The following is a 23,514-nucleotide window of genomic DNA, read 5'->3' as shown; positions in this document are numbered from 1 at the left end:
ACAGAGGGTGATCAATTCCACATCAATTGCAGGGCCAGTATAAAGTGAAAATGTGGGGGCCTTTGTTTAAAAAGTAGGAAGTCAGTGCCATTAAAGGCATGAGAAGATGTGAAATGTTTTCCTTTCTTCTCTCTCTTGACCTCTCATGGTGTTTTCCTTTGTTATTTGATGTTGTGCTCCCTTGGGCACAGGGAAACTTGCCTGGCAAGTGCAGACCCTCACAGGTACCCGGGGGCCCTGCCATGCCCACCAGCCTGTGATCCAAGGCCCAGGCCCCTGCTGGGGTAGGAAGCCCATCTCCTCTTTCCCTGAGCCTGCTGTCCCTAGCCACAGCAGACAGGCAACCCTCAGGGATTGCACCCTCTGAGCTGGAACGTGCTCAGTGTCTGGATCAGGGTGGCAGAGAGGCTCACCCTTACTAAACTGCCTGCCTGGCATGCCATGCAGCTGCCAGTCTGGGTCAGGGACAGCACTGCCATGCCCCACCCTGAAGTGCAATGGGTACATGAGCCCGACCCCAAACACTCCCCAGTCCCCCGTCCAGGCCCCTGCCAGGTGTCGGGGAAGTGGGTGGGTCAGAAACTGTCCAGGAGAGGCAGGGAGGTTGAGGGAAGAGGGTTCCAAGCCACCTGGCATGTGCTCCATTGTCCCATAAGACTTCCCTTGGCACTAAAAGCAAGCCCGAAGTCCTGTATAACTTCACTGGTTACCCGCCCATGTAGCCGGCCCTGCATGTCCATTTTCCTGAGACTTTTTGCAGTTTTAGTACCAGGTCCTAAAAATACCCCCAGTCGCAGGCAGACTGGGATGGCTGGTCCCCCTACACCTAAAACAAAGCTACCCCGGCCCAAATTCTCCTTCAATGAGCTTAGCTAGAATTTGACAACCTAGAGGAAAGATATTTCAATGTTTGCATGCATGTACATTTGTGACATTTTAAACAATATAAATTTATTCTAAATTTTATTTATACACACATATCTGAGTAGGGGAAGGAGCTTAGTCTTTTCAGGTTTTGGGACTGCTGACGGTCTTCAGCCCTGTCCCCAGCAGGGTAGCATCTGTGGCTGGACACTGCTCTCTAGAGGTGGCTGGATTACAGGAGGGGGCAAGTCACCTCCCACTCAGCTCTGTAGGAGTGGACATCTTTGCACATGGCTCTGAATCACTTTTGTGAGTCATGAGCAAATGTACTAAAGAAGTTTCTTGTTTCAAGGGTTCGGTGCCCTGTACCAGCCAGCCACCAGGAAAAAAAAAAAAAAAGGGAGAGAGAGAGAAAAGGTTTCCATACTGATGAATCCAGCCCTTCTCACAGGCTCCTGGTGGGCTGTAGTGGGTGTTGGCTGGGACTCAGGCAGACCCGGGTTCCTCTCCCAGGACCAGAGCTTGTAAGTGTGGATAAGCTGTGACATCTCCCTGAGCCTCAGCTTCCTCTTCTGTAAATGGGATCATCTTGCCTCATACATAAAAGTTTACAGGGAGGACTACGTGGAATCACATGGCTGAACCACCAGCACAGAGCCTGGCCTGCAGTAAGTGCTTAATAAGTCAGAGCTGTTGATCTGCACAGGTGGAGGCTTTACGACTGTCACACATGAAACCTGGCTGGCAGGATGGCTTGTGACTGTCTGCAGGAATAAGTGGGAAGATTCACTGTGTAAGGAGGCCTGTGAGTTTGTGAATGCAGCTACCAGACCTGACTTGCCCCCTGCTGTGCCTTCCCTGCCTCCTGCAGCAGGGCTGGGCATGTGTGTGTTGGGGCCTCATGACTGATTGTTGGGCAAATGAGTGGAGGATGACTCTTTTTTTTTTTTTTTGTCTTTTGTCTTTTTCCGTGTCTGGCAACGGATCGCAACCCTCAGTGTTGCCCCCGTACCGGACCGGGGACCGGCAACGGGATTGCAACCCTCGGTGTTGCTCCCGCGCCTCGCTCAGCCAGTGAGCGGGAACCGGTCTGTATGTGGGATCCGAACCCTCGGGCGGGAGCGCCGCCGCGCTTCCCAAGCAGCGCACTATCCAGTGCGCCACCGGGCCGGCCCCTACATTTAGCATTTTTATACAGTATGAGTTTTTCCTGCTATCAAAAGCACCTGGGACAACTGAAAGCTTTCCCACACTCCTTACACTCACACGGTCTCCCTCCAGCATGAGTTCTTTCACGTCTTTAAAAGGGAGGAGACCAACTGAAGGCTTTACCATATTTACATTCACACGGTTTTTCTCCAGTGTGGGTCCTCTCATGACTTTTAAGTGAACGGGGGAGCCAAAGTCTTTCCCACATACCTCGTGTTTATAAAGCCCATCTCCAGTGTGTGTTACCATGCGAGAGAAATGAAGGCTTCCCCTCACTCCTCACATTCACAGGGTTTCCCTCCACTGTGAGTTCTTTCATGTTTTTCAAAGGAACTGGACCAACTGAAGGATTTCTCACGTTCCTTACATTCATAGGATTTCTTTCCAGTGTGAGTCTGTTCAGGGGTTTGAGGTGACATGGGGCAGCCCAAACCTTTCCCATAGGCTTTCCCATGAGGCTTATATTTATATGGCTTCTTTCCATTTCTTCTTTTTCTTTTTCCTTTTTGTCTTTTTTCATGACTGGCAATGGATCGTAACCCTCAGTGTCGCGCCCGTACCGGACCGGGACCGGCAACGGAATCGCAACCCTCGGTGTTGCGCCCACACCTCGCTCAGCCAGTGAGCGGGAACCGGTCTGTATGTGGGATCCGAACCCTCGGCGGGAGCGCTGCCGCGCTCCCAAGCGGAGCACTGTAGCAGTGCACCACTGGGCCAGCCCCGGCTTCTTTCCATTTCTGATTCTCGTATGATTTGGGTCCAGTGTGAGGTGGCATGTTCCTATTAAGGGAGGAATGAATGACACATGCAGATTTTTTCACACAAACCACATTCACATGATTTTACTCCAGGAGAACTCCTCTTGTTCAGAGAAAGTTTTGGCATCTGGCTGAAAGTTTCTCCACAATGACTTTCTTTACTTTCACTGGCTTCGTCTATGATGTGACTGCACAGATTCCTGCTGTGATTTTTGTATGGATCTTCAATGCTTTTGTCTTCCTATTTTTTCCCTGAAGAAACCAAGTTAGTAAAGATTTCCCCTGTGACATCTGTAGAGTTTTCTCTGGGAAGGATCCAGCACAACCCACTCCTCCAGGGTAAAGTTGACAGCCACATCCTCAAAGGCAACTGTGTCATGATTTAGGTCTTTGGGAGAGCAGGACAGTCCTCTCAAGCAGGTGGGAAGTGGCTTGAGAGAACAAGGAAAGGAGCCTGGTCTGGGTTTTTATCATGGTTGGGGTGAGGCTGGGCAAGAGTTCCACGGGCAGGCACCAGAGGAGGGAGCCCCAGGCTTCCTGGAAAGCTGGCCCAGGTGTGGGCACATTTCCCGGCTTCCAGGTGTCCTTCCTATGGTCCCCCATGGCCAGGGCAGGTCACAGAGGGGCAGAGCTATACATTTTAATGTATGAAAAAATTTTTTTTCTCATTACTCACTTACAAAATCTTGTTCTTTTTCCCCTCAGATAAATAAAGTTTCAAAAAATTGTATTGAGATTTTAGTTGGAAATGTACCATACCTGTATTTTTATTTCTTGCAAGAATCAACTTATTTTGGGGCCGGCCCGGTGGCGCACTGCTACAGTGCGCCACTTGGGAGCGCGGTAGCGCTCCCACCGAGGGTTCGGATCCCACATACAGACCGGTTCCCGCTCACTGGCTGAACGAGGTGCGGGCGCAACACCGAGGGTTGCGATCCCGTTGCCAGTCCCGGTCCGGTACGGGTGCGACACTGAGGGTTGTGATCCGTTGCCGGACACGAAAAAAAAGACAAAAAGGAAAAAAAAAAAAAAAAGAATTACGCTTTCATTTCACATCAGGATTTTTTTACCATCTAGAATAGAATTTCATCCAATTAAAGACTATTAAGATGATTGTTTCTGTCTATAGTTGTGGTGTCTTATGTTACTAGAATTTTCTAATAGATTAAACCATACTTGCATTTTCTAATATTAACATATTTTTTTCAAACGTTCTCAAGCCTTCAGCTCTTCAGGAGGCCCAAATTAACATGAGAGCCCATTAAGTTCATTAATAAAGTCAGTGAACCACAGGACAGAGGGCAGAGCTGCAGCTCGTCCTACAGAGGCGGCCTCAGGAAGCAGCAGAAGCTTCATGGCCACCCTGTAAGTGCAGATCAAGATTTCTCAAAGGAGAAGGGGAAGGGAGGAATGGAGACGACAGGAGCATGTGGGCACATGGAAGGAAGGGGTTGGTGAGGAAGGGCTGGGGACAGGCCCAGGTGGGGGGCTGGAGTCTGAGTAGGGATAGGGAGCTGAGGTGGGGGAGGCCCGTGGAGAAGGGGTTGAATCCTGCCTTTGCCAGAGATTGGCCCATTTCTTCCTCCATCCCCACCTTCCCATTTGGGTTTGGGGGAAACGCAGGATCTCAAATTAAGCCTGCTCTTCCTCCAGAGTACCCATCTGGTGGACAGTGACACCAGCACCCATACCACCCTCCCAGCCAGAGACCCGGGCCCCCCCAGTGCCTCCCTCCTGGGAGACCGAGCCCCGTCCCAGCCCTGTCCTAGTCGTGTCTGGCCCAGCACACCCAGCACAGGCCCAGTCCCAGGAGGGGCTCACTGAATGTTTATTGGACAAAGAACACAGGAAAGACAGTCGCAGGAGCTCTCTCTGAATGTGGAAAGTAGCCCTTCTGGAAAGAAAGAATATTCTTGGCTCACGTGGGTTTGAATCAGTTCAAGACCATGCCTAAGGCACATGGCTGGTGATGGTCTCTGCACCAAAAGACGTGGGTGGGCTTGTGGCATGGCGGAACTCTTCTTACTCCTTTTCTTTAGGTTTCCAGGCTCGGCACAGGTGGGAGGGGTAAGTGAGGGGCCCTTGGGTGCAGCTCCCCACAGCTTCCCCCGGGAAGGACCTCCACGGCCCAGGCCGCCTTCCTCCTCTCCACCGACCAGTCACTGTGCGGCGCGGCTCACACCAGCGGGATGGGGTAGGAGGCACAGGCGGCCAGACCGCACATGTTCTTCCCGCGCTCAATCAGGAAGTACCTGGGCAGAGAGACGGGGAGCTGAGGCCTGGCCGGCCGCTTCCTCACCACAGAACTTTCTGGAATGTTTTGCTGCTCACCAAGAGCTGACTCCAGGGACTAGGTTCTCTTAATTTATAAAACAGGAGCATGGGGCTTATTTTATCACCAGGAAATGACTGACCTGACTTTGTGGATGATTTACTCTTCCCTCTCCTTGGCTGCCAAATGAACTCTCTTTCCCGTTCTATCCATAGCCTCCCCCTCCCAGGATTTACTGAGGCCCCTTTTCAGCTCTGGCTAGTCCCTCGCATAGCTATTTAATCCTCACTAGGACCCCTGAGGTAACAATTAAAACTCTCCTTTTCAGATGAGGACAAGGACACTGACAGGACAGACCTGGACCAAGTCACATCAACATTTATTTGTACTCAGGCCTCCTGTTTCCAGCCTTTTTTCCTCGAAGCGTCTGTCGACGATCAAGGATAACTTTGCTGCCCTGACTTCTAAAGGACTTTCCCAGAAGCTGGCTTAGTTCCAGTGGGGTTCTGAGTTCTGGGATGTTCTCCCAGCAGCGGTTACAGATCCTTCTTAGCCAACTAGACTTCTGTTGGGGTTTGGGGGTGTGGAAGGTCCATTCTCATGAGCCCTGACCCCTAACCCTGGGCCTGGGTGTGGCTGACCAGCTCTTTCCTGGAAGCCACAACTTAGAGGTGGAGGGGACGCCCCCAGGGCCTCCAGACCCGAGCAACACACTCCTCCCAGCGGTGGGGTATGGAAGCTGCTTACCCGTTCATCCCCCACTGGGGACCCCAAGAGTTCTTCACGATCCAAAAGGGTATCCCATTTTCTTCTCCATACCCGACAGCCAGTACCGCATGGTTTACTTTATCTGGAGTTTTATGACAGGAAGTACTGGAAGATGAAATTTAAAAAGGGCTGGTAATATAAATAGGACTCAATCACACCCCGCAATGGCTCTCCAAATACTCTACGCAGTAATTCCCAAAGGGGCCCAGGGAGGCACGTGCGGTGGTAAATTCACTTCCATCACAGGATGAGAGAGCTAGTCCCTGCAGGGCTTCTGCGCACGCAGGGGGAGTCTCAGTGTGCTGCTGGCCCATCCTAACACCTGACACTTCTCACCCCCTTTCCCAGCAAGGAGAGAGCTGCGCTCCTGCTGTACCCTCTGCAGGCAGCAGTGTCTTTGTTGCCAATGCATTTATTTTAAAGACTACCTTGCATTTATGGCAAAAATACAGGTTTCCCATTTAGGGAACTGGCTTCCATGAGGAAATTCCAAGAAATTCCAGAGAACAAACTGCAGGGATCACGCATTAATCCAGCTAATGTGTAACTGAGTACGGGTTTGATGTGCAACTAAGCAAGGGTGTGTGCCAGGCCTGGGGCTGGTGCCAGACACAGCAGCATGCACAACTCTGTCCCGTCCTTAGGAAGCCTCGCTGGGCAGCGAGCAGACTGGCAAAGAGGCTGCTTCTGTGCAGTGCCCTGAGGGCTGTGACAGTGAGGACAGTGACAAGAGCCCTGAAGAGGGTGACCCCACCCAGCAGGGATGGGGTGAGGATGGGGTCAAGCAAGGCTTCTCTGGGGAGGCAGTGGACACCCATGAAACTACCAACCCTCAGAGCAGCTGGGGTGTGGGCTGCAGGGTGCGGTGGGTGGGGAAGGGAGGGGGGTCTGATGGCAGATGAACGTGCAGAGAGGAAGGACCAGATCAGAGTCCTCCAGCCACGCTACGACGCTGCGCAGTTGGAGTGGGAAGAGGAGCACTTCAGAAGGCTGCCTCTGGCTCCAAGTGGGGATGGACCCGAGCGTATGTGTGTCTCTGTGTGTGTGTCACAAACCAGTAAGGAGGAGCTGGAGGAGAGGGCTATGGTGGGCCAGGGCAGAGACACAGGGAGGGAGAGGAGAGTGCAGACGTGAGCAGCGGTGATGGGGCAGCGGCTGATGGAGGCAGGAAGGCTTCCCCATGGCTCTGGTGACCCCATTAACCTGGGAGAGGGAGGGCAGTGTCTGGAGGGGACATGTGGGATTTGAGGTCTCCATGGACTGCCCAGGCTAAGGTGGCAGGGAGACCCTTGGATCTACACGTGGGTCTCATGCCTGGTGGAGACCAGGCTGGCCTTGGACGTTCCCAGCAAACAACTGGCCGTGGAGTTTCAGGGGTATCTGAGAACTGGGAAGAGGGCGGAGGACAAAGCCCTGGAAACCACCATTTCAGAGAGGCTATAAAACGAGGAGACCATGATGGAGACTCGGGAGCGTGCAGGAAGTGGTAGGACAGCCACCCGCCTCATCCATGCACGTCACAAAACTGGCCCGTGGTGGAGGCGTGGACAAGGCGCACCCGCGCTGCGACGGTGGGGGGCTCGGTGTTTCTGCACAGCCCTGTGGTGGCTCCTTCCACACAGGGTCCTGGTGTTTGAGGGCAGCTACTTTCTCTTCCCTATTTTACATCTTCAGTTTTTTTTTAAATAAAGAAACACAGTTTTCAGAAATGTGGGTTTACAAAGCACGGTTGCCATGAAGTCTCCCCCATATTTCAAAACTGGGCAGCCAGACACAGAGTTCCCCTGGGCGGCTGGCCCAGTGAACCATGTCACAAGCACAACCTCTTCAAAGGTCTGAACACGGGCTTTCTTAGCTGTCGTGGAGGATACAGCTCTCAAATTTTGGCCCGAGCCCTGCCTGGCCACGTGGCCTGGTCTGCCGTACCCCTTCTGACCTTCTCTCTCCTCTGAGACGCAGACTGGTTCCCGACTCTCAGGGCTGCAGGAGGATTAACTGAGGGAATGGGTAAAATGCCCCACAAAGAGTAGTGTCACAAAATGGTGTGACCAGGAGTCCGGGCTGAGCCCGAGTCCCCTGTGCCGGCCGTGAGGAGCCCCCTGCTCTGCCTCCTGGCTCCTGGGCCCCGGCTCACCTGGAGTAGACACCCTTTTTATACATCATGAAGTCGTTGGTCACCTCAAAGGCGAAGCTCACGGGGTTGTACAGGGCCACAGCCTCCACCATCGCCTCCTCGTCGTTCTGTGGATAGACAGAGGGACCAAGAGACAGACACACGTGGTCTCTGTCGCTTCCCTACCCACTTTCAAAGTACGTCCTTTTGCCTCAAGGTGGGGGCTAGAGGCCCAGAGCAGTGTAGATGCCCAGCAGGAGGGAAGAAACCAGAACCTGGGCGTGGGGCACTGGCATGGAGGCCCCACCCTCTTGGGCCTGATGGCCAGGATCCTTTGGGTTTTTTATTTGGCTTATAGGTCCTTTCTGCCAAACCATGAGCTGATAAGACCCAGACAGTAATGGAAGCCAAGAAGACCCAGTAAAAGGCTTCTGCCTTCAGAGTAGGACCTGACGCCTTCGGGGGGAGGCGGGCGGGAGGAAGTCAAGGTGGCAGCTTTGGAATGGAGCTGCAGAGACCAGGTGAGAGCAGCAGTTAGAACCACCTGCAGAGCCTTAAAACATCCCCACACCCAAGCTGCACGCCAGCCCCACTACGTCAGCATCCGTGGGGTGGGTTCCAGACAGCACTATTTTTCTTCCAGCATCCCAGTTGGGAATGACTGGGTCAGAGTAAGCCAACGAGGAGAACTTTAGGGGCTGCAGTGGGGGTGGAGGTTATGCGAGCTGAGGCTGGGGATCTGCTGAAGGGAAGGGAAGCTCAGGAGAGGTGGGGCACCCAGCCCTCCCATGGTCCTGCCTCCCAGAGGGGGCAGAGACCCAGCTGCAAAAAGCAAATAGCTGCCTGCCTGGTAAGCAAGGGGCTTCCTTCCAGGGCAGGGCAGATCTGAGTCAAGGGAGGCCTGGAGGCCTGCTCAGCATGAGGGGGCCGGATATCAGTGCTGGCCGCTCTTCAGGGCCTTGAAGGTGACACTGAAAAGCTCTCCTAGGGGAGCAGGCAAAGGGAATATCTTTGAGGCCCTGATTCACCTCTCAGTGGGACACAATGGCCCAGAGCGGCCAGCCTTGGTGGGTGTGTCTAAGAGAAACAGGCTCTCTTCTGACTATGGTGACATCCCTATTACAGGGGGTGGGTATATGTTGTTGAGGCCATGAGCCCTGGCTCTGAAATGACATGATCTCAGTTCAAATCTAGCTCCCACCTCCTAGCTCTGGCCTTCAGCAAGTTACTTAACCATTCTGAGCCTCAGTTTCCCCATCTGTAAAATGAAGGTAATAATGACACTCATCTCCTGGGGTTATTTTGAGTCTAAAGGAAATCATGCATGTTGAGTGGTTGCTATAACACCTCTAAACTCTCCATATACTTAAACTGCTATCCTGGCTGAGAGCTTGGCACGTGCTTCAATGAAATGGCAGCTTCTGTCATTACGCAGACATGACATGTGTGACTTGCACATGTGTTTCTGGGCACACGCACCCACTCGCCTCTTGCTGTCATTGCACACATAACGCCCACAGGCCCATGGAGATATTCTTTTGCTCTTCACACAGCCGCCCACTGTATACATGCACGCTGCGGTCACGAGCGCCGTTCCCTCACATTCCAGGGCACGACTGCACTTCCCGTCCACTTGAAGTTAAATGTCACCATGTAACTTGTTTTGGCTTTAAAGCCAGTGCATAATTTCCCACTCTCTTTCCCTCTGCCTGGGTCCTGGAGTGAGGCCAAAGACACAGGGTACAGACCGCCCTGCCTGTGCCATGGACAGGTGGTAGGTGGGAGACACTGACTTTGACTGCTGTCAGCCATTCACATTTGGGGTCGGTTGTTACTGCAGCAGAATCTGTTTCACCCTGATGGACACACAGTCACAGTCCTCCATCTCTCCCATGCACAGGCTTATGCCACACCCTCTTCTGCAGGATGGGGATCGTCACTTGCATTTCACAGACAAGAAAACAGAGCCACAAGAATGAAGATGTGGGCAGACCTGGGGTTCAGAACCCAAGGGTCTGCTTGCCGGTCCATGCTCTCCCTCCCATTGCCCACCACGCTGCTGTCGTGGTGACTGAGACTCAGTGATAATCCAAAATCTCCAATCAAAGTGATGTGCTGCCAGGAGAGGTGCCTTGCGGGGCCTCTGGCCATCTGACAGCCATGCAGATGGGCCTCTTTATCAGAACACACTCCCCATCTGCGAGAAGGTTCCGCTACTCACCATTGTGATGTTGGCTACGTCCTTGACAAATGCAATGGCCTTTCCCGGCTGGAACTTGCAGTCGCTGTCCTGTTCAGGGCAGCGAAAGGCATGGAATATAGGTTAGGGACACTTGGCCTGAGGCTGAGACCTCAGCCTCCCCACGCAGTTGGATGACATTTACTCAACAAAAACCTCATGCGCCCAGTCTGGGTGATGGGCTCACTTCAGAGGGAATCAGAGGGCGCCCAAAGACTGGTGGCAGAAGATGGTCCTGCACTGGCTTTGGCAGAGGTGGGCACACACAGTACTGTGTGGCAGCCCAGGGAGGGCCTGACCCAGCCTGAGGAAACTCACTGAGAAATGGACACTGAGTAAGCGCTTGAGTGGCCGGGGAAGAGGAGCGACAGTGTCAGTCCTGGAAACAGAGCTCACAAGAGGCAGGCACAGAGGTAAAGTCACAAGGAGGGAAGCACAAGCCCCTCTGAGGCAGGAGAAAAGGCTGCGATGACCAGGGCTAGGACGGGAGGGAGAGGCAGGACCTGATCTTCAGGAACCAGCAAGTGTTGGGCCGGAGCAAAAGAGAGAAGACGGGAAAGACTGGCGGGGGGGGGGGCGGCGGGCCTTGAAGGAGGGCCAGAGAGTCTGGGCTGTGTCCTAGAGGCCCTGAGGAGCCTTTGAAGAGTTCTGAACAGCAGGAATGTGGTCAGAGCTGGGTCTGAGAGTCCCAAGGTGGGGTCACCCTCAGTGATCTTGGATGAAGGGAGGCCAAGGTCTGAGCGGGGCCGGGGACCTGGATGGACGAAGCTGCCCATGTGAGAGGGTCTATGGTGGTCGACAGGTTGACTGGACTGAGGGTCTGGGTGGGGGGACCGGAGGCAGGACCACTGGTGGCGAACAGGTGCTGAGGGAGGCCAGTGCTGCTCATCCCTGAGAGGGGAAATTTGGGGGGAAAGACAAGATGCTCGGCTGTGGCCAGGCTGTGCTGAGGTGACAGTGGGGAGGCCCTTGGCACATTCATCAGGCCTTGGGCAACGTAGGAGTGGGCCCGGGAGGGGTTGTCAGGACGAGGTCGGCAATACGGACTGATACTGATGGGTGGGAGGGGAGGGGCCAGAGGATGTGCCTGCTGCGGGGGGAGAGGAGCCAGGAAGAAATAGGCCAGGGTGGGGTGGGGCGTGGGAGGCTCAGGAAGGAGAGAGAGCCACAGATGGGGGACGGCAGAGGGTGGTAAGAGGCCCCTGGACGTGGGGAGAGCGGGGTCTCAGGCAGCTGAAGGAGGGGAAGGAATGCCTGTGAAGAGCGTCGGGTAGGCGTGGAGGTGGGAGCCCTGCAGACCAAGAAGACAGAGCCGAGGCCGCCCAGAATTACCTGGCCCTTGTAGGGGTAGGTGTCTTCACCCATGATGCCCTTGTTGTAGAGAATGTACTCGAAGGCCTGGCTGGGGAGGCCTCTGAAAGAAGCACACACAGATGAGCCCACCTGGGACTGCCCCCAGAGAGCTGGGGCCTGCAGGGGCTGGAGCTTGTGAGACATTTGCCCTGGCCATCTGGTGGCCTTAGTTGGGGCATGTCCCAGAGGCAGAGGAGGTCTCTGTGGGTCTTCAAGAGGCTAGCAATGTCGCCCCATTTGCTTGGCATTGAGATAAAGCTCAGTGAACTCAGGCAAGGCCACTGGAGCCTCAGCCTCTCTTGCTTTGGTGGGACAGAGATCCCTTGAAGCCAGGCCCCCTCTGTCAGGAGGAGCAGGCAGTGCCACAGGATGGCTGGCGGGGTCAGCCCTCTGGGCACTCACCTGGCAGGAGCTCCTCAGACATGACTGCCTGACCCTCTTGTCAACCCCATGTGGTAGATGCTGTCATTTTCTGAGGCCAAGAGGCTGAACAACTTGCCCAAGGCCACACAGCTCAAGTCGTAATTTGGTTTTAAAGGTGGACCTTTTTCTGCATCATACTGCCTCCCAGAGTAAACAACAACTCAACAGCTGCCTGGCATGGCCCTCCCCCACCCCTGCTCGGCTTTCCCCCCATAGCATTTGTCACCACCCGACCTTCTGTATACTTGTCTATGGTCTGCCTGGCCCCGCTAGAGCATCGGCTCCTTGAGTTCTCGAGCGCTGTGTCCCCAAGTGCCTAGATATACAGCAGGTGCTCTTAGTACTGTCCTGAGCCAAAGCAGGCTCCTTTGAAAAATGGTGGAGGCTGGCCAGTTAGCTCAGTTGCTTAGAGCTTGGTGTTGATAATACCACAGTCCAGGATTTGATCACTGTTATCTGCCAGCTGCCAGAAAAAAAAAGGGAAATGGTGGGATGCCCAGGTGCCAGCCTGTTGTTATGAGAGGTGTTTGTGAGTTGCAGGGAGGAAAGAGACCAGAAGTGAGGGGAGACTGAAGGAACGCAGCAATGGACCCATATGCTGGCTGTGACTTCCTTCACCGATGAATGCCAAGAAACTGGACAGGAGCACAGCTCTCTGCAGGAAGCCCTGGTATTTGCTGCTGCTGACAGCAGGAGGCCCTCCCAGGACTTGGCTGTAGAGGAGAGAGAGTGAGGGGGGTGGGGCTGGAGCCTGGTAGAGGGGTGCCTGGCAGGCAAGGTTGGGAGCTTGTTCTAGGGGAGCCCCAAGTGCCCAGCCTTATGTATATTATGTGCTGGGAAGCTGACCCCTCCCACAGAAATGTTTTGGAGTGCAGCACGTGTGCAGAAAGAGGTGAGTCACTGTAGAAACAGGAGCAAACTCCCAACAGCCTGTTTTAAGAATAAGCCAAGAAAGCAGGCCCAGCAGAGATACAGCCCTTACGCATGGACACTACCACATTTATAGCAAAGTCCCCTCCTAGGGCCTGCCAAGCTGGGGTGGCCACTGTGTTAATTCTTTTGGCCAGTCACACAGAGCCTTGGTGGCAGGTGAGGCTGGCCATGCTGTGGAATGAGAGCCAGGAGACACAGTGGAAAGTGGGTGGATTTTAGAACCAGACAGGCCTGAGCTCAGATTCCAGCTCTGCCTGGCTCTGGCTGTGACACCCTGGCTGTGTGAGGTGACACGCCTTCAGCCCCCGTAAAATGGACACCATCTTGCTACCACATAGGGAAGTGGATAGCGTTACGTCTAGCAGTGCCAGGCACATGCTAGATCTGGCAGAAGCCATCAGTGGAAAATGAGGCAGCGTTTCGGGCCCCCATGGGTCAGGGACGTACCCTTGGCAGCCGTGATTGTTGAAGTCCTGGGCACAGTCCACCAGCTGCTGTTCTGCCTGGAGGAGGAACACAGAGTAGGGAGCTGAAAGCTGAGAGCCCATCAGAGGCTTCAGTGTGAGGTACTGAGACTCCATTCTTGATCCACACCAGTGGCCCCATCACACTGTGTCATGATGACTAGATTATAAGCTCCCCAAGGGCAGTGATGTCTCTGTATGTACTGAAGTGCCAGCCCAGCAGCCAGCACAGGGAGGGGCTCAGTGAACTTCTGGCCACCCTGCAGGTGTGCACAGATAGTGTGGGTTGTGGGGTCACTTGGAGGTGTATGGGAGAGGGAAGGACAGGCCTAGCCAGAGACCCTGCCCACGATTCCTTTTCCTCAGGACGCTTGCCAACCCTACCCAGAGACAGTTCTTTCAAAGGCTGTCATCCCTCTCTTGGGAGTCAGGGGATGGCCACACAGGTCCCGGCTCTTCCCTCCATGAAGACAACCAGGCAGCTTGGGAAGGGGCACAGCTCCCAGAGGACTACCTCCCGGGCAGGCTCTGCTTTTCTGAGCCCATCCTCGGTGAAGGCCCCAGGCTGCCAAACTGAGGAACACCCAGATCCACCCAGGAGTGAGGCCTTGGACGGCTCCCTCAATAAACCTCTTTCCTTTCTGGGAAAAGCATCAGTTGAGATTCTCGTGCCAAATGTTCACAGGGCTGGGACACCTGATGTCTAACTGCAATGTCATCGTTAGTTAAAGCCCTGAAGGGACTGAGGCCCAGGCCTGGCCCTCCAGTCAGTCCTTGGGGCATCCTTTGCAGGAGGTGGCCTGGGGCGGATTTCCTACCAAAGAGAGCATCTTCCCAGTTGCAATGGCGACCGCAGACTCCAGGGCCCCTGTGGTGGAGAAGGTCCAGCAACTGCCGCAGCCACCCTAGAGGGGCCACAAGAGGGCAGAGGAAGTCAGTAATTGGGACACCAGGAGACAGCCCCTGCCTTCTGACTTCCTCCACGGACCCCTGCAAGAACCCCCAGGTCCCTGAATGCCTCTGTAGTTTACAAAGCCCTGTTCCAGATTTGTCCATCCTGAGCCTCACAAGTCCTGAGAGGCTGGGGTCCTTCTCCCCTTGAGGCAACGGAGGCTTGCAGAGGGGTGGCAACGGCAGGTAGCCTCTGACCTGCGCCTCTGGACTCCTGATTCTGGCCTCCTGGTGACCAGCCCCCACCAAACTGGGAGAGCCTGGAACCCCCCAGACCTCGTTCTAGTCTCCTGGCTCTCCTACTTGTGAATCTTTTGCTGGTTCCTCTTCTCCCCACTATTTCCCAGCAGAAGGATTCCCCAAAGTTCTGTTTCTAGAACCTTCTCTCCCGCCTTTCCACCACCAATCTCACTCTGTCCACTGTCCTGTTACACTAATAGCTCCCCAAACGCTAGCCTCAGCCCTGACCCCCGCCCAGGCTGACATGGACCCGACTCCCGGGCAGCCCCACCTGGACGCTCCTGACACTCAGGCTCCGGGGTCCTGCCCCGTTCGCCTGTCTCATCATCTTCTGCCACAATCCCTGCCACTGCCTGGCTTCCCTATTCACGGCACCTCCAGGACTGCAGCGCTGCGGCTCATTAGCTGTGTGACCCGGGCAAGTTACTTCCCCTCTTGACACGTCAAATGGGCGGGACAACAGTGCCTGCCTCGCAGGGCTGCTGGGAGGGTCAGTGAGAGCGTGTCCGTCAAGCTGTCCCCACCGTGGGCTCATCACGGTGGTCGCTGCTGTTCTCTCACGCTCATCTGTCTCTCCTCCGCTCCTTGCTGGCTCAGTCTTCCCTCTTCTGCTCCTGAAATGTCTCCTAAACTCCTTCTTGTCCACCCCTTTGTCCTGGTCCTCATCCTTGTCTCCCTGGAAAGAGCCTCCACGCTGGCCTCCCCCCTTGTCTCTTGCTCTCAAATCCTTCCCTGGCAGGGAGGGATGGAGCTAGTCAGAGGGTCCCCCAGGGGGTGACCACACTCACTGCTGAAGGAGGCAGAGCCAGGCTGAGCCTTGGGCGCTGGACTTGGAGCAGAGACCTGATTTTGAGTTCCTTCTGTCACTTGCTTACCTTGGACCCTGGGCAAGACACCTTCCCTGTTTCCCACTCTGTAAAGTGAGCGACCCTCAAGGGGACTGCTGAAGTGATGTTAGGTCCTGTGGCTACTGTCTGAAACCATGCGGTGGCCACACCAACACACCACACACCTAGTGCAGTGACCACTTTGCTCCTGCCCCCTCAGCCCAGGTGGTGCCATACTGTCCGATGGCCCAGGATCAGTTAATGGGGCGACCCGGAAAATTCCTGGTGGACCTCCCCTCGCCACCTATCCAAATGGTGAGTAGGTTTAGGTTTCCACACTTAATACTTGTTGCTTGAACTGTCATGTGATTCTGACGGTGTAAAAACTGCCGCTGGGTCGTGGGGCCAGGGCGGCTTCTTTCCACCCCACTTCCTTCCGGGAGGAGAGATTTGTTTTGGTTTCTGGGTGCTGGTGTAAACATCCTGATCACGTGTTAGGCTCCAGGAACACGGTGAGCCTGGGAAGATTTGAAGCTGTGCCGCTTTAGAAAGTGAAAAAATGTTTCTCACGGAGCGTTTCAGTGGAAAGCCAAGAGTTTCCAGGAAGGAAACCTTGACCTTGTATTTCCTGGAATGGAGATTTCAGCAACTTTCTAAAAAGGGCTACTGCACTGTCATTTCTAGGGGAGGGACCACAGTAGGCAGAGGGAGCAGCAGGGGTGGGGTCCAGACTCCCCAGACCAGGGCAGGCAGTACGATGCCCCCAGGAGGCAGCCCAGTCCTCAGCTCTAAGTTACCAAGTCCTCTCTGCCCCACAGAGAGTCACTGGGAGGCTGGGTGAAATGCTGGGTTTCACTCTGCGCACGGACCAGCTGCAACTGCCCGGAGGGAGGCAGCCGGCCAGCCAGGGAGAGGCAGGACCTCGGTGCTATGGGAGAGGCTGGAGGATGGAGAGAAGATGGATGGGGAGTAGGAACGGGTCCTGGTGTCCGTTCTCTGATGGGCACAGGGAACATAATGTTCGGGGGGACTCTGTAGGAGAGACCTAGGACCAACGGGGAAGTCTGGGGAGCGTGGGGGCAAGGAAGCCCAAAGTCCCAAGAGGAAATTTCTCATCCTCCAGAGCAGCCCACAGAAGCAATGGCCTCCCTGGCCTTTCAGAAGAAGAGAGCTGGAGACATGAGGAGGGAAAAACGGAGCTGAGGATGTGCTTGCAGTGGGTTTGTGGTTCCTCTGAGTTCTACTTCCTGGTAGATTGTCTGAAAATGTGGCTGTTTTTTTTGGGAAAGGATGGGGACTGCCTTGCCTACCTGATTTTTCACTGGTGAGACAAAATTTCCCTTTTTCCGCCAGTCCATGGAGGTTGGGTAGGGACCAGTACCCCGCAGGTAGTTACCTTTGGTGGCTGAGCAATTCTGGAACAACCAAAGACATTATTTTCAGGGGAAAAACAAAACAAAACAATTTTTTTTTTTCTTTTTGTCTTTTTTCGTGACCGGTAATGGGATCGCAACCCTTGGTGTCGCGCCCGCACCGCGACTGGCAACGGGATCGCAACCCTCAGTGTCGTGCCTGCACCGCGCTCAACCAGTGAGCGGACTGGTCTCTATATGGGATCCGAACCCTCGGCGGGAGCGCCACCACACTCCCAAGCACCGCACTCTACCGAGTGCGCCACCGGGCTGGCCCACAAAACAATTTTTGACCAAAAAAAAAGTATAATTAAAATAAATCACCAAGAGACAATGAGAAAGACTAGCTGTTAGAAACATCTCTCCCTTGTCTACTGGTCCTAAATGCTAAATGACATGTCCCCTGGAGAGGGTGGGGGGAGCTAGGATAGGGTAGCCCGATTTAGCAAATAAAAATATAGTTCACCTAGTTAAATTTGAATTTTAGACAACGAATAACTGTAGTGTTAGGATATACTTATTGCTGTGGATTGAATTGTGTCCTTTAAAATTTCGTGTATTTGAAATTTAGCCCCCACCGTGACAGCGTTAAGAGGGTGGGAAATCCTATTATGGTAACTTAGAGGTGGGGCCTTGAAGAGGGGATGTGATCGTGAGGACCCTGCCCTAGTGACTGGCGGTTTAATGGTGGTCCTGGGCATGGCTACGGTGGTTTTATAAGGAGAGTGAATGAGGAGCTCAGTCTCTCTCTTGGTCCTGCCATTCTTGCCATGTGACGACCTGTGTCACTGGAGAGTCACCATCAAAACAAGGCCCTCACCAGATGGTGTGTTCCTTGGACTTTGGAATCCCCAGCCTCTCAAACTGTAAGCCATAAATATTGTTTCTTTACAAATTACCCAGTTTCAGGGATTCTGTATTCTGTTATAAGCAACAGAAATGAACTCATAGACTTATGCTAAAAAATTATTGGTTATTTATCTGAAATTCAATTTTAACTGGGCATCTGTATTTTATCTCGTGACTCTAAGTTAGGGGTCCACATTGCTAAGGCAATGAGCTTGGACAGAGGGACTACTGAGAGCTGACCCCCTTCTGACTCCCCCAAAGAATCTGGGGACACCTGCAGCTGTACCTGGGGCTGAGACTGAATCTGGCAAGGAGCGGAGCAGGCTACAAACTTATTCCAAAGGTGTGAGTGAAAAGATTCGGATTTGGTTGCAATAAATTACACCTACTTGAGGCTGTGACCAAAGATATTTGCGTTTTAATTCAGCAAAGTTCATGTCTGAAAATTGGTTCAGTGCCACTGAAAAACAGAAGGAAAAAAACAAAACAGCTTAGTGAATCACTAAAAAAGAAACAGAAGTAAGGAAACCCCTTGTTCACCTGTGTCCTATTTATAGCTGCTGTCACTTGGCTCTTTTACATTTTTTAATTTAATATGATTCAGTATTGTAAGATCAACCCTATCTGTGCTTAGGAATTGCCTGGGGAGCTTTTCAACAGTATGGATGTCTCAGCTGCACCCCAGAGATGCTGACGCAGTTGGTCCTGGGCACCCATTTTTCTGGATACCCCACTGATGAGTCTGATGGATATCCAGGTAGGAGCCACTAGACTAGTGACAAGTGCCTTCCCACCAGCTGCCTCACTCAGCCCTCATAGCAGCCCAGAGAGGGGAGCACTGTCATCTCCACTTTACAGCCCACGGTAACCCCCACGGTAACCCCCATGGTCACACACTAGCACTGGGCAGAAATGAGATTCGAACCCAGGTTTCCTTCCAGCTCTCGCTGTTGCCTGCATTACCAACCTGGCTGAACTGCCATCACAACATTTCTCAGAGTCCTCAGTGACTACTTTGGGAGTGTGTGTGTGTTTCTAGTGACACTAACCTGGAGTGAAGGGCAGATGTGCCTCGTGGTGGCAGGCATGGGGCAGGGGCTTCTACAGAGTCTCTTGTAAACTTTACTACCACCCAGAGAGGTATCACACTGTCCTAAATTTACAACACCATGTCACAGAGAATAGCGCAGCCACAATCTGATGTCAGCCAAATACAGGGTCAGAGCTTGGGTTCTGTTCTCTCCACCCTAAGCCCCTAGTGGGCTCTTGAATCAGTGTGTGTCACCAAAGGATTTCTTTTTAGATCTGAGATGCTCCCTCCTCCCGAGGGACCCGAGAAGCCTGGTGGTAAGGCATCCCCACAGTACTTTTAAATGTGTGGTTCCCACTGTTGTGGGCATTTATCTTCCTCCAGTTGCTGACAAACGTCTGCAGCCTGTGGTGGTACTCCTCCGAGCTGTATGTCTTTTGGTGCTAAAACAAAACACATCAGCAATAAGTCACGGAAACAGGATGCAGCTCACTGGAGAGGAAAGATGGAGGTTGTCTTTTTGCTATGATGCTCAGGTCAAATCTGTGTTAGTGGGTGGGACACTGTCCTGGGTCTCTGCTGTGAAAGTTGGGAAGTTACAAAGCAACCCCCTGCCTCAGGGACTTACAGCCAGAATGCAGACCATGCAGCTGCCTGAAAGAGGGCTAACAGTCCAAGAGACCCCGGTGAAGGCACCTGCGAAGTGCAGACCTGCACGCCATGGCTGGTGCTGGGTCAAGGTTATGGCAAAAATCACTATTTTTCAAAAGCACACACACTGGTGTTCTCCAGTAGATTTTGCAGCCAGTATGCAATGTGCTTTGAATACAAAATATAGAAATGAATCCCAAGGCTTGAAAGGCTGCCAGCCAAGTTCATCACTGGGACCCACTGTTTGGAAGGAGTTTACTTAACTGCATCTTTCCCAGTGCTGGCCAATTCTAAGTCTGCAAACACTGGGGGAGTCAGAGTAGGGTTGGAAAATCCCTCTTTACTGTCTCAAATCTGGTACAGTTTGGTTTTTTTTTTTTTCCTTTTTGTCTTTTTTCGTGTCCGGCAACGGATCGCAACCCTCAGTGTCGCCCCCGTACCGGACCGGGACTGGCAACGGGATCGCAACCCTCAGTGTTGCTCCCTGCACCTCGCTCAGCCAGTGAGCGGGAACCGGTCTGTATGTGGGATCCGAACCCTCGGACGGGAGCGCCGCAGCGCTTCCCAAGCGGCGCACTGTAGCAGTGCGCCACCAGGCCGGCCCAGTTTGGTTTGATAACAGGAAACTTTACGAAATGAAAAACTTCAGAAAGAAGAAGTTGGGCACTGACCTTTACCATCCATGACTTGAAGTGAAACTTCTCTGTAAAAAGAAAACAAAAAAAAAATTAGGTCTGGATGCCTCATGGCAACGTTGGGTCTACAACCAAATAGGGCACTTGAGAATTGATTTGCATTTTAGAAAACTTGACTAAATTTAAAACACCAAAAATGATGTTATCTAATACAGAATTCAGAAAGGACCTCAAACTTTCTGGCTTTGTATCCCAAATTAACTTTGAAAAATAATATACTACTTATGTACGGTGTTAAAAGTCAGGATAGTGGTTATCCTTAATGGAAAATTCATTGAAATGCATGCCTAATAATTTGTGCCCTTTTCTGTGTGACGTTACAGTTCAATAAGGAGTTAATTAAAAACCTGTATACCCAAGGGTGAGCAAATGTTTTCCCAAAGGGGACAGATAATAAATATATTGGTCTTTGCAGTCTATATGGTCTTAGTCACAGTTACTCAACTCCGCCCCAGCAGTCCAAAAGCAGCCACAGACAATAGGAAAATAAATGAGTGTGACCGTGTTCCCATAAAATTTTACAAAAACAGGTTGCCCAGTTGCTTGTGGATTTCTGCTATATCGCCCTTGTACATTTTTATCTAAAAATTGTTTTAAAGTTTCAGATTTATTATACATTATTAAAACTCTTTAAGATAAAAAGTAAAATTTTGGGCCGACCCTGTGGTGCACTCGGGAGAGTGCGGCGCTGGGAGTGCAGTGATGCTCCCGCCGCGGGTTCGGATCCTATATAGGGATGGCCGGGTGCGTTCACTGGCTGAGCGAGGTGTGGGCGACACCACACCAAGGGTTGTGATCCCCTTACCGGTCACGGAAAAGACAAAAAAAAAAAAAAAGTAAAATTTTGGGCCGACCCTGTGGTGCACTCGGGAGAGTGCGGCGCTGCGAGTGCAGTGATGCTCCCGCCGCGGGTTCGGATCCTATATAGGGGGGGCCGGGAGGGGTCACGGGCTGAGCGAGGCGTGGGCGACACCACACCAAGGGTTGTGATCCCCTTACCGGTCACGGAAAAGACAAAAAAAAAAAAAAAAAAGTAAAATTTTACTGGAAATTCATTTAATGAGATCTATAGAACCCTCTCCTATGGATTTATATATTCATGAGTGAATATTACCTATTGTTTGAATAAGGTAGGGTTGAGCATGAATTCTGGTCTGATTTTGTTTTTTATAGGTCAAAGGGCTGGGAAATCCTACTCAAATGAGCAGCTTGGGATAGAAGGAAGTTTTTTAGAGCAATGTCATTAAATTCTTTGTATTTCCTCCTGTGCCCCAAATCACATGATGCTCTGTCACATAATTTCTAAGACCCCATCAGCTGACACCCCGGGAAGGTCCTCTTCTTCTTCAGTTTCAATTTCCTTGAAGAATCGAGAACCAGACTCGAAGAAGGATTTGTAACAGTTTGCCTTTTTGTTTGCCGCCCCAATGCTTTTACCTGCAGGTTCAGTTTCAGGATGAAGGAGAGGAAGGAAAGGGGTTCCTCCTGCCTTCAGGCATTTTCTCCCAAGTTTAGCAAAGAGCACATTTGGAAGTAAAGGTTCTGGAGGTTGATTCCCTGAACACTATCTATGCTCGAATGTCTTGTATTCCCCCAGGGATCCACACCCCCAGTGTGCAGATCACTGCTTTGTGGGTCCCAGACCTGTTCTACAAACCAAGCTAAGACCATTTTCCCTGGGGAAAAAATGCACAACACACTTCCAGGGTAGGGTCTGAGGGGATTCCAAATCCTTGTTAAGGGCCCTGTTGCAGCTGAGTGCTTCATAAGAAGACAGATCTCAACTCAGGTCCAGGGTTTGAGGCAGAATGCTCTTTGCCTGGGGTGGGGGTGGCGGGAACGTTCAAAAACAAGCAGGTGTGAAAACCCCCAAAACTACTTCTCATTTTTAGGAGGTCAGTGGGAGAAAAAGCAGAGATGAACTTGGGGTAGGGCCAGAAGGATCTGCTGGTGACCCATGTCCTAACCACAAATAGATTCTTTCCAATCCAGTTATGACTTTTTGAAGAAGTATCATTATGTGTGCCCTGCCAGGGGGCCGTATGGAAAGTATCTCAAAGCAGGGGTCAAGAAACTACAGGCTGTTTTTGTACAGCTCATGAGCTATGAATAGTTTTTACACTTTTAAACAATAGTAGCACCCGTAAATCATTTTAAATTCAAATTCCAGTGTCCATAAATAAACGTTTATTAGAGCACAGCTATGCTCACTCATTTCCATACTGTCTATGGCTGCTTCTGTACTACAATGGCAGAGTTAAGTAGTTGCTACAGTGACCTTACGGCCTACAAAGCCAAAAATGTTTACTATCTGGTCTTTTGCAGAAAACGTTTGCCGAGCCTTGCTCCAGAGTTAAGACAGCTTTTCAGTGCCAGCCCCCCTCCATGCAGGTCACACTGCCAGGGCAAAGCAAAGCCCTCACTTGGGGGCAGCTGGGTTTCCTTTAGGTCAGGACTGACCTACAGCTGGGTACCCTCCAAGATTCAAGGTCAGGGGGCTTTCTTTTATAAATGGGTGAGAATACCAGGCAAGATTCTGACCAGACAAGATTCAGCCTCAGTGATCTCTGTCCTGTTCCCAGGCTGTTCCTTGGCTACCATTCACTGTCTTCAGGGTGAATGAGATTGGTGGTCTGTAAGCTCAGAGCCTGAAGGCTGAGGCTGGGGCCATGAGCAGCAGGGAAGGAGGGGGGCTGGGGGGAAGGAAGGGAGGAGGCCTCGGGGAGGGGCAGGCTCCTCGCCTTCGTCTGGGGAGACGCCTGGAGCCCAGCAGTAGAAGGGTTGGAGAGCAGCATGAAGCTGGACCAGTCACAGCCGACCTGGACAAAACGGGGAGTCCTGGGGCTTGACCTTACCCAGGGCTCTGGGGTGAAGCCTGCTGTGGGTCTGAGTGCTTTCCTTAGTGCTGCCGCTCAGGGAGTCGCTCCTCCAAGCAGCCCGTCCAATCCATTCTACACGTAGAATGTGCCTATACCAGGCACCCGTGGGGATCCCCTACGTGCCAAGTCCCCAGATAGGCCACTAGAAAACGCTGGAAAGTCCCTGCTGCCTTTGGCAGGGACCGATCAGAGTCCTCTATGTCCCCAGTTGGAGTGGGCAGAAGGAGCTGCTGGCTTCTTTGGTATTCTAGGCTCAGGGGCCGCCTGGGCAAGCGGGACCCTGGACACCCAGCCCCCCTGCCCTTCTGGTCATGCCAGAAGCCCACCCTCCGAGACACCCCGCTCCCGGATCCCCACTCGCAGAGCCCCTGAGCCTCGGCCCTGGGGAATGCCCCGCTCCTCCCGAGCCCCTGTCCCCACCTCCCCCAAGGGCTCCCGAGGGTGGCGCTCCTTTCCCGCGGCGCCTCCGCGTCCCCCTGGCGTACCTGAGGCGCTCACGGACAGCGCCGCGGCGCCGCCGGCCGGGGGTCCCAGGAGCCAAGCCCCGGCGCAGAGCAGCGGCAGGACGGCCCACATCGCGGCGG

General features: G+C 52.9%; 1 protein-coding gene across 1 annotated transcript; it reads right to left on the bottom strand.

Annotated features, from left to right (window-relative positions):
- Positions 1-4,635: 4,635 nt before the first annotated feature.
- On the bottom strand, positions 4,636-23,509 carry CTSH (cathepsin H). The gene is made up of 12 exons (XM_008591259.1): positions 23,416-23,509; positions 20,028-20,059; positions 19,043-19,148; positions 18,065-18,135; positions 16,725-16,829; positions 14,215-14,301; positions 13,380-13,435; positions 11,556-11,637; positions 10,206-10,274; positions 8,006-8,112; positions 5,851-5,976; positions 4,636-5,083 (listed from the first exon to the last, which is right to left on the bottom strand). Exons 1-12 carry the CDS (start codon positions 23,504-23,506, stop codon positions 5,008-5,010), a joined length of 1,008 nt encoding a protein of 335 aa, XP_008589481.1. The 5' UTR covers positions 23,507-23,509; the 3' UTR covers positions 4,636-5,007.
- Between the last annotated feature and the right edge of the window lie 5 nt (positions 23,510-23,514).

Source organism: Galeopterus variegatus, unplaced genomic scaffold (genome assembly GCF_000696425.1).
Source record: "Galeopterus variegatus unplaced genomic scaffold, G_variegatus-3.0.2 Scaffold6792, whole genome shotgun sequence".
Lineage (NCBI taxonomy): Eukaryota > Metazoa > Chordata > Mammalia > Dermoptera > Cynocephalidae > Galeopterus > Galeopterus variegatus.
This window is presented reverse-complemented; position numbering and strand designations above follow the sequence as displayed.

What these genes read in the sequence shown, in the direction of transcription:
- CTSH (XM_008591259.1), bottom strand. Translation starts at nt 23,506, where the DNA reads ATGTGGGCCGTCCTGCCGCTGCTCTGCGCCGGGGCTTGGCTCCTGGGA. An exon ending in GCTGTCCGTGAGCGCCTCAG is followed by an intron (nt 20,060 to 23,415) that starts GTACGCCAGGGG and finishes TTCTTTTTACAG; the next exon opens with AGAAGTTTCACTTCAAGTCA. An exon ending in CTGGGAAGATGCTCTCTTTG is followed by an intron (nt 13,436 to 14,214) that starts GTAGGAAATCCG and finishes TTCCTCCTCCAG; the next exon opens with GCAGAACAGCAGCTGGTGGA.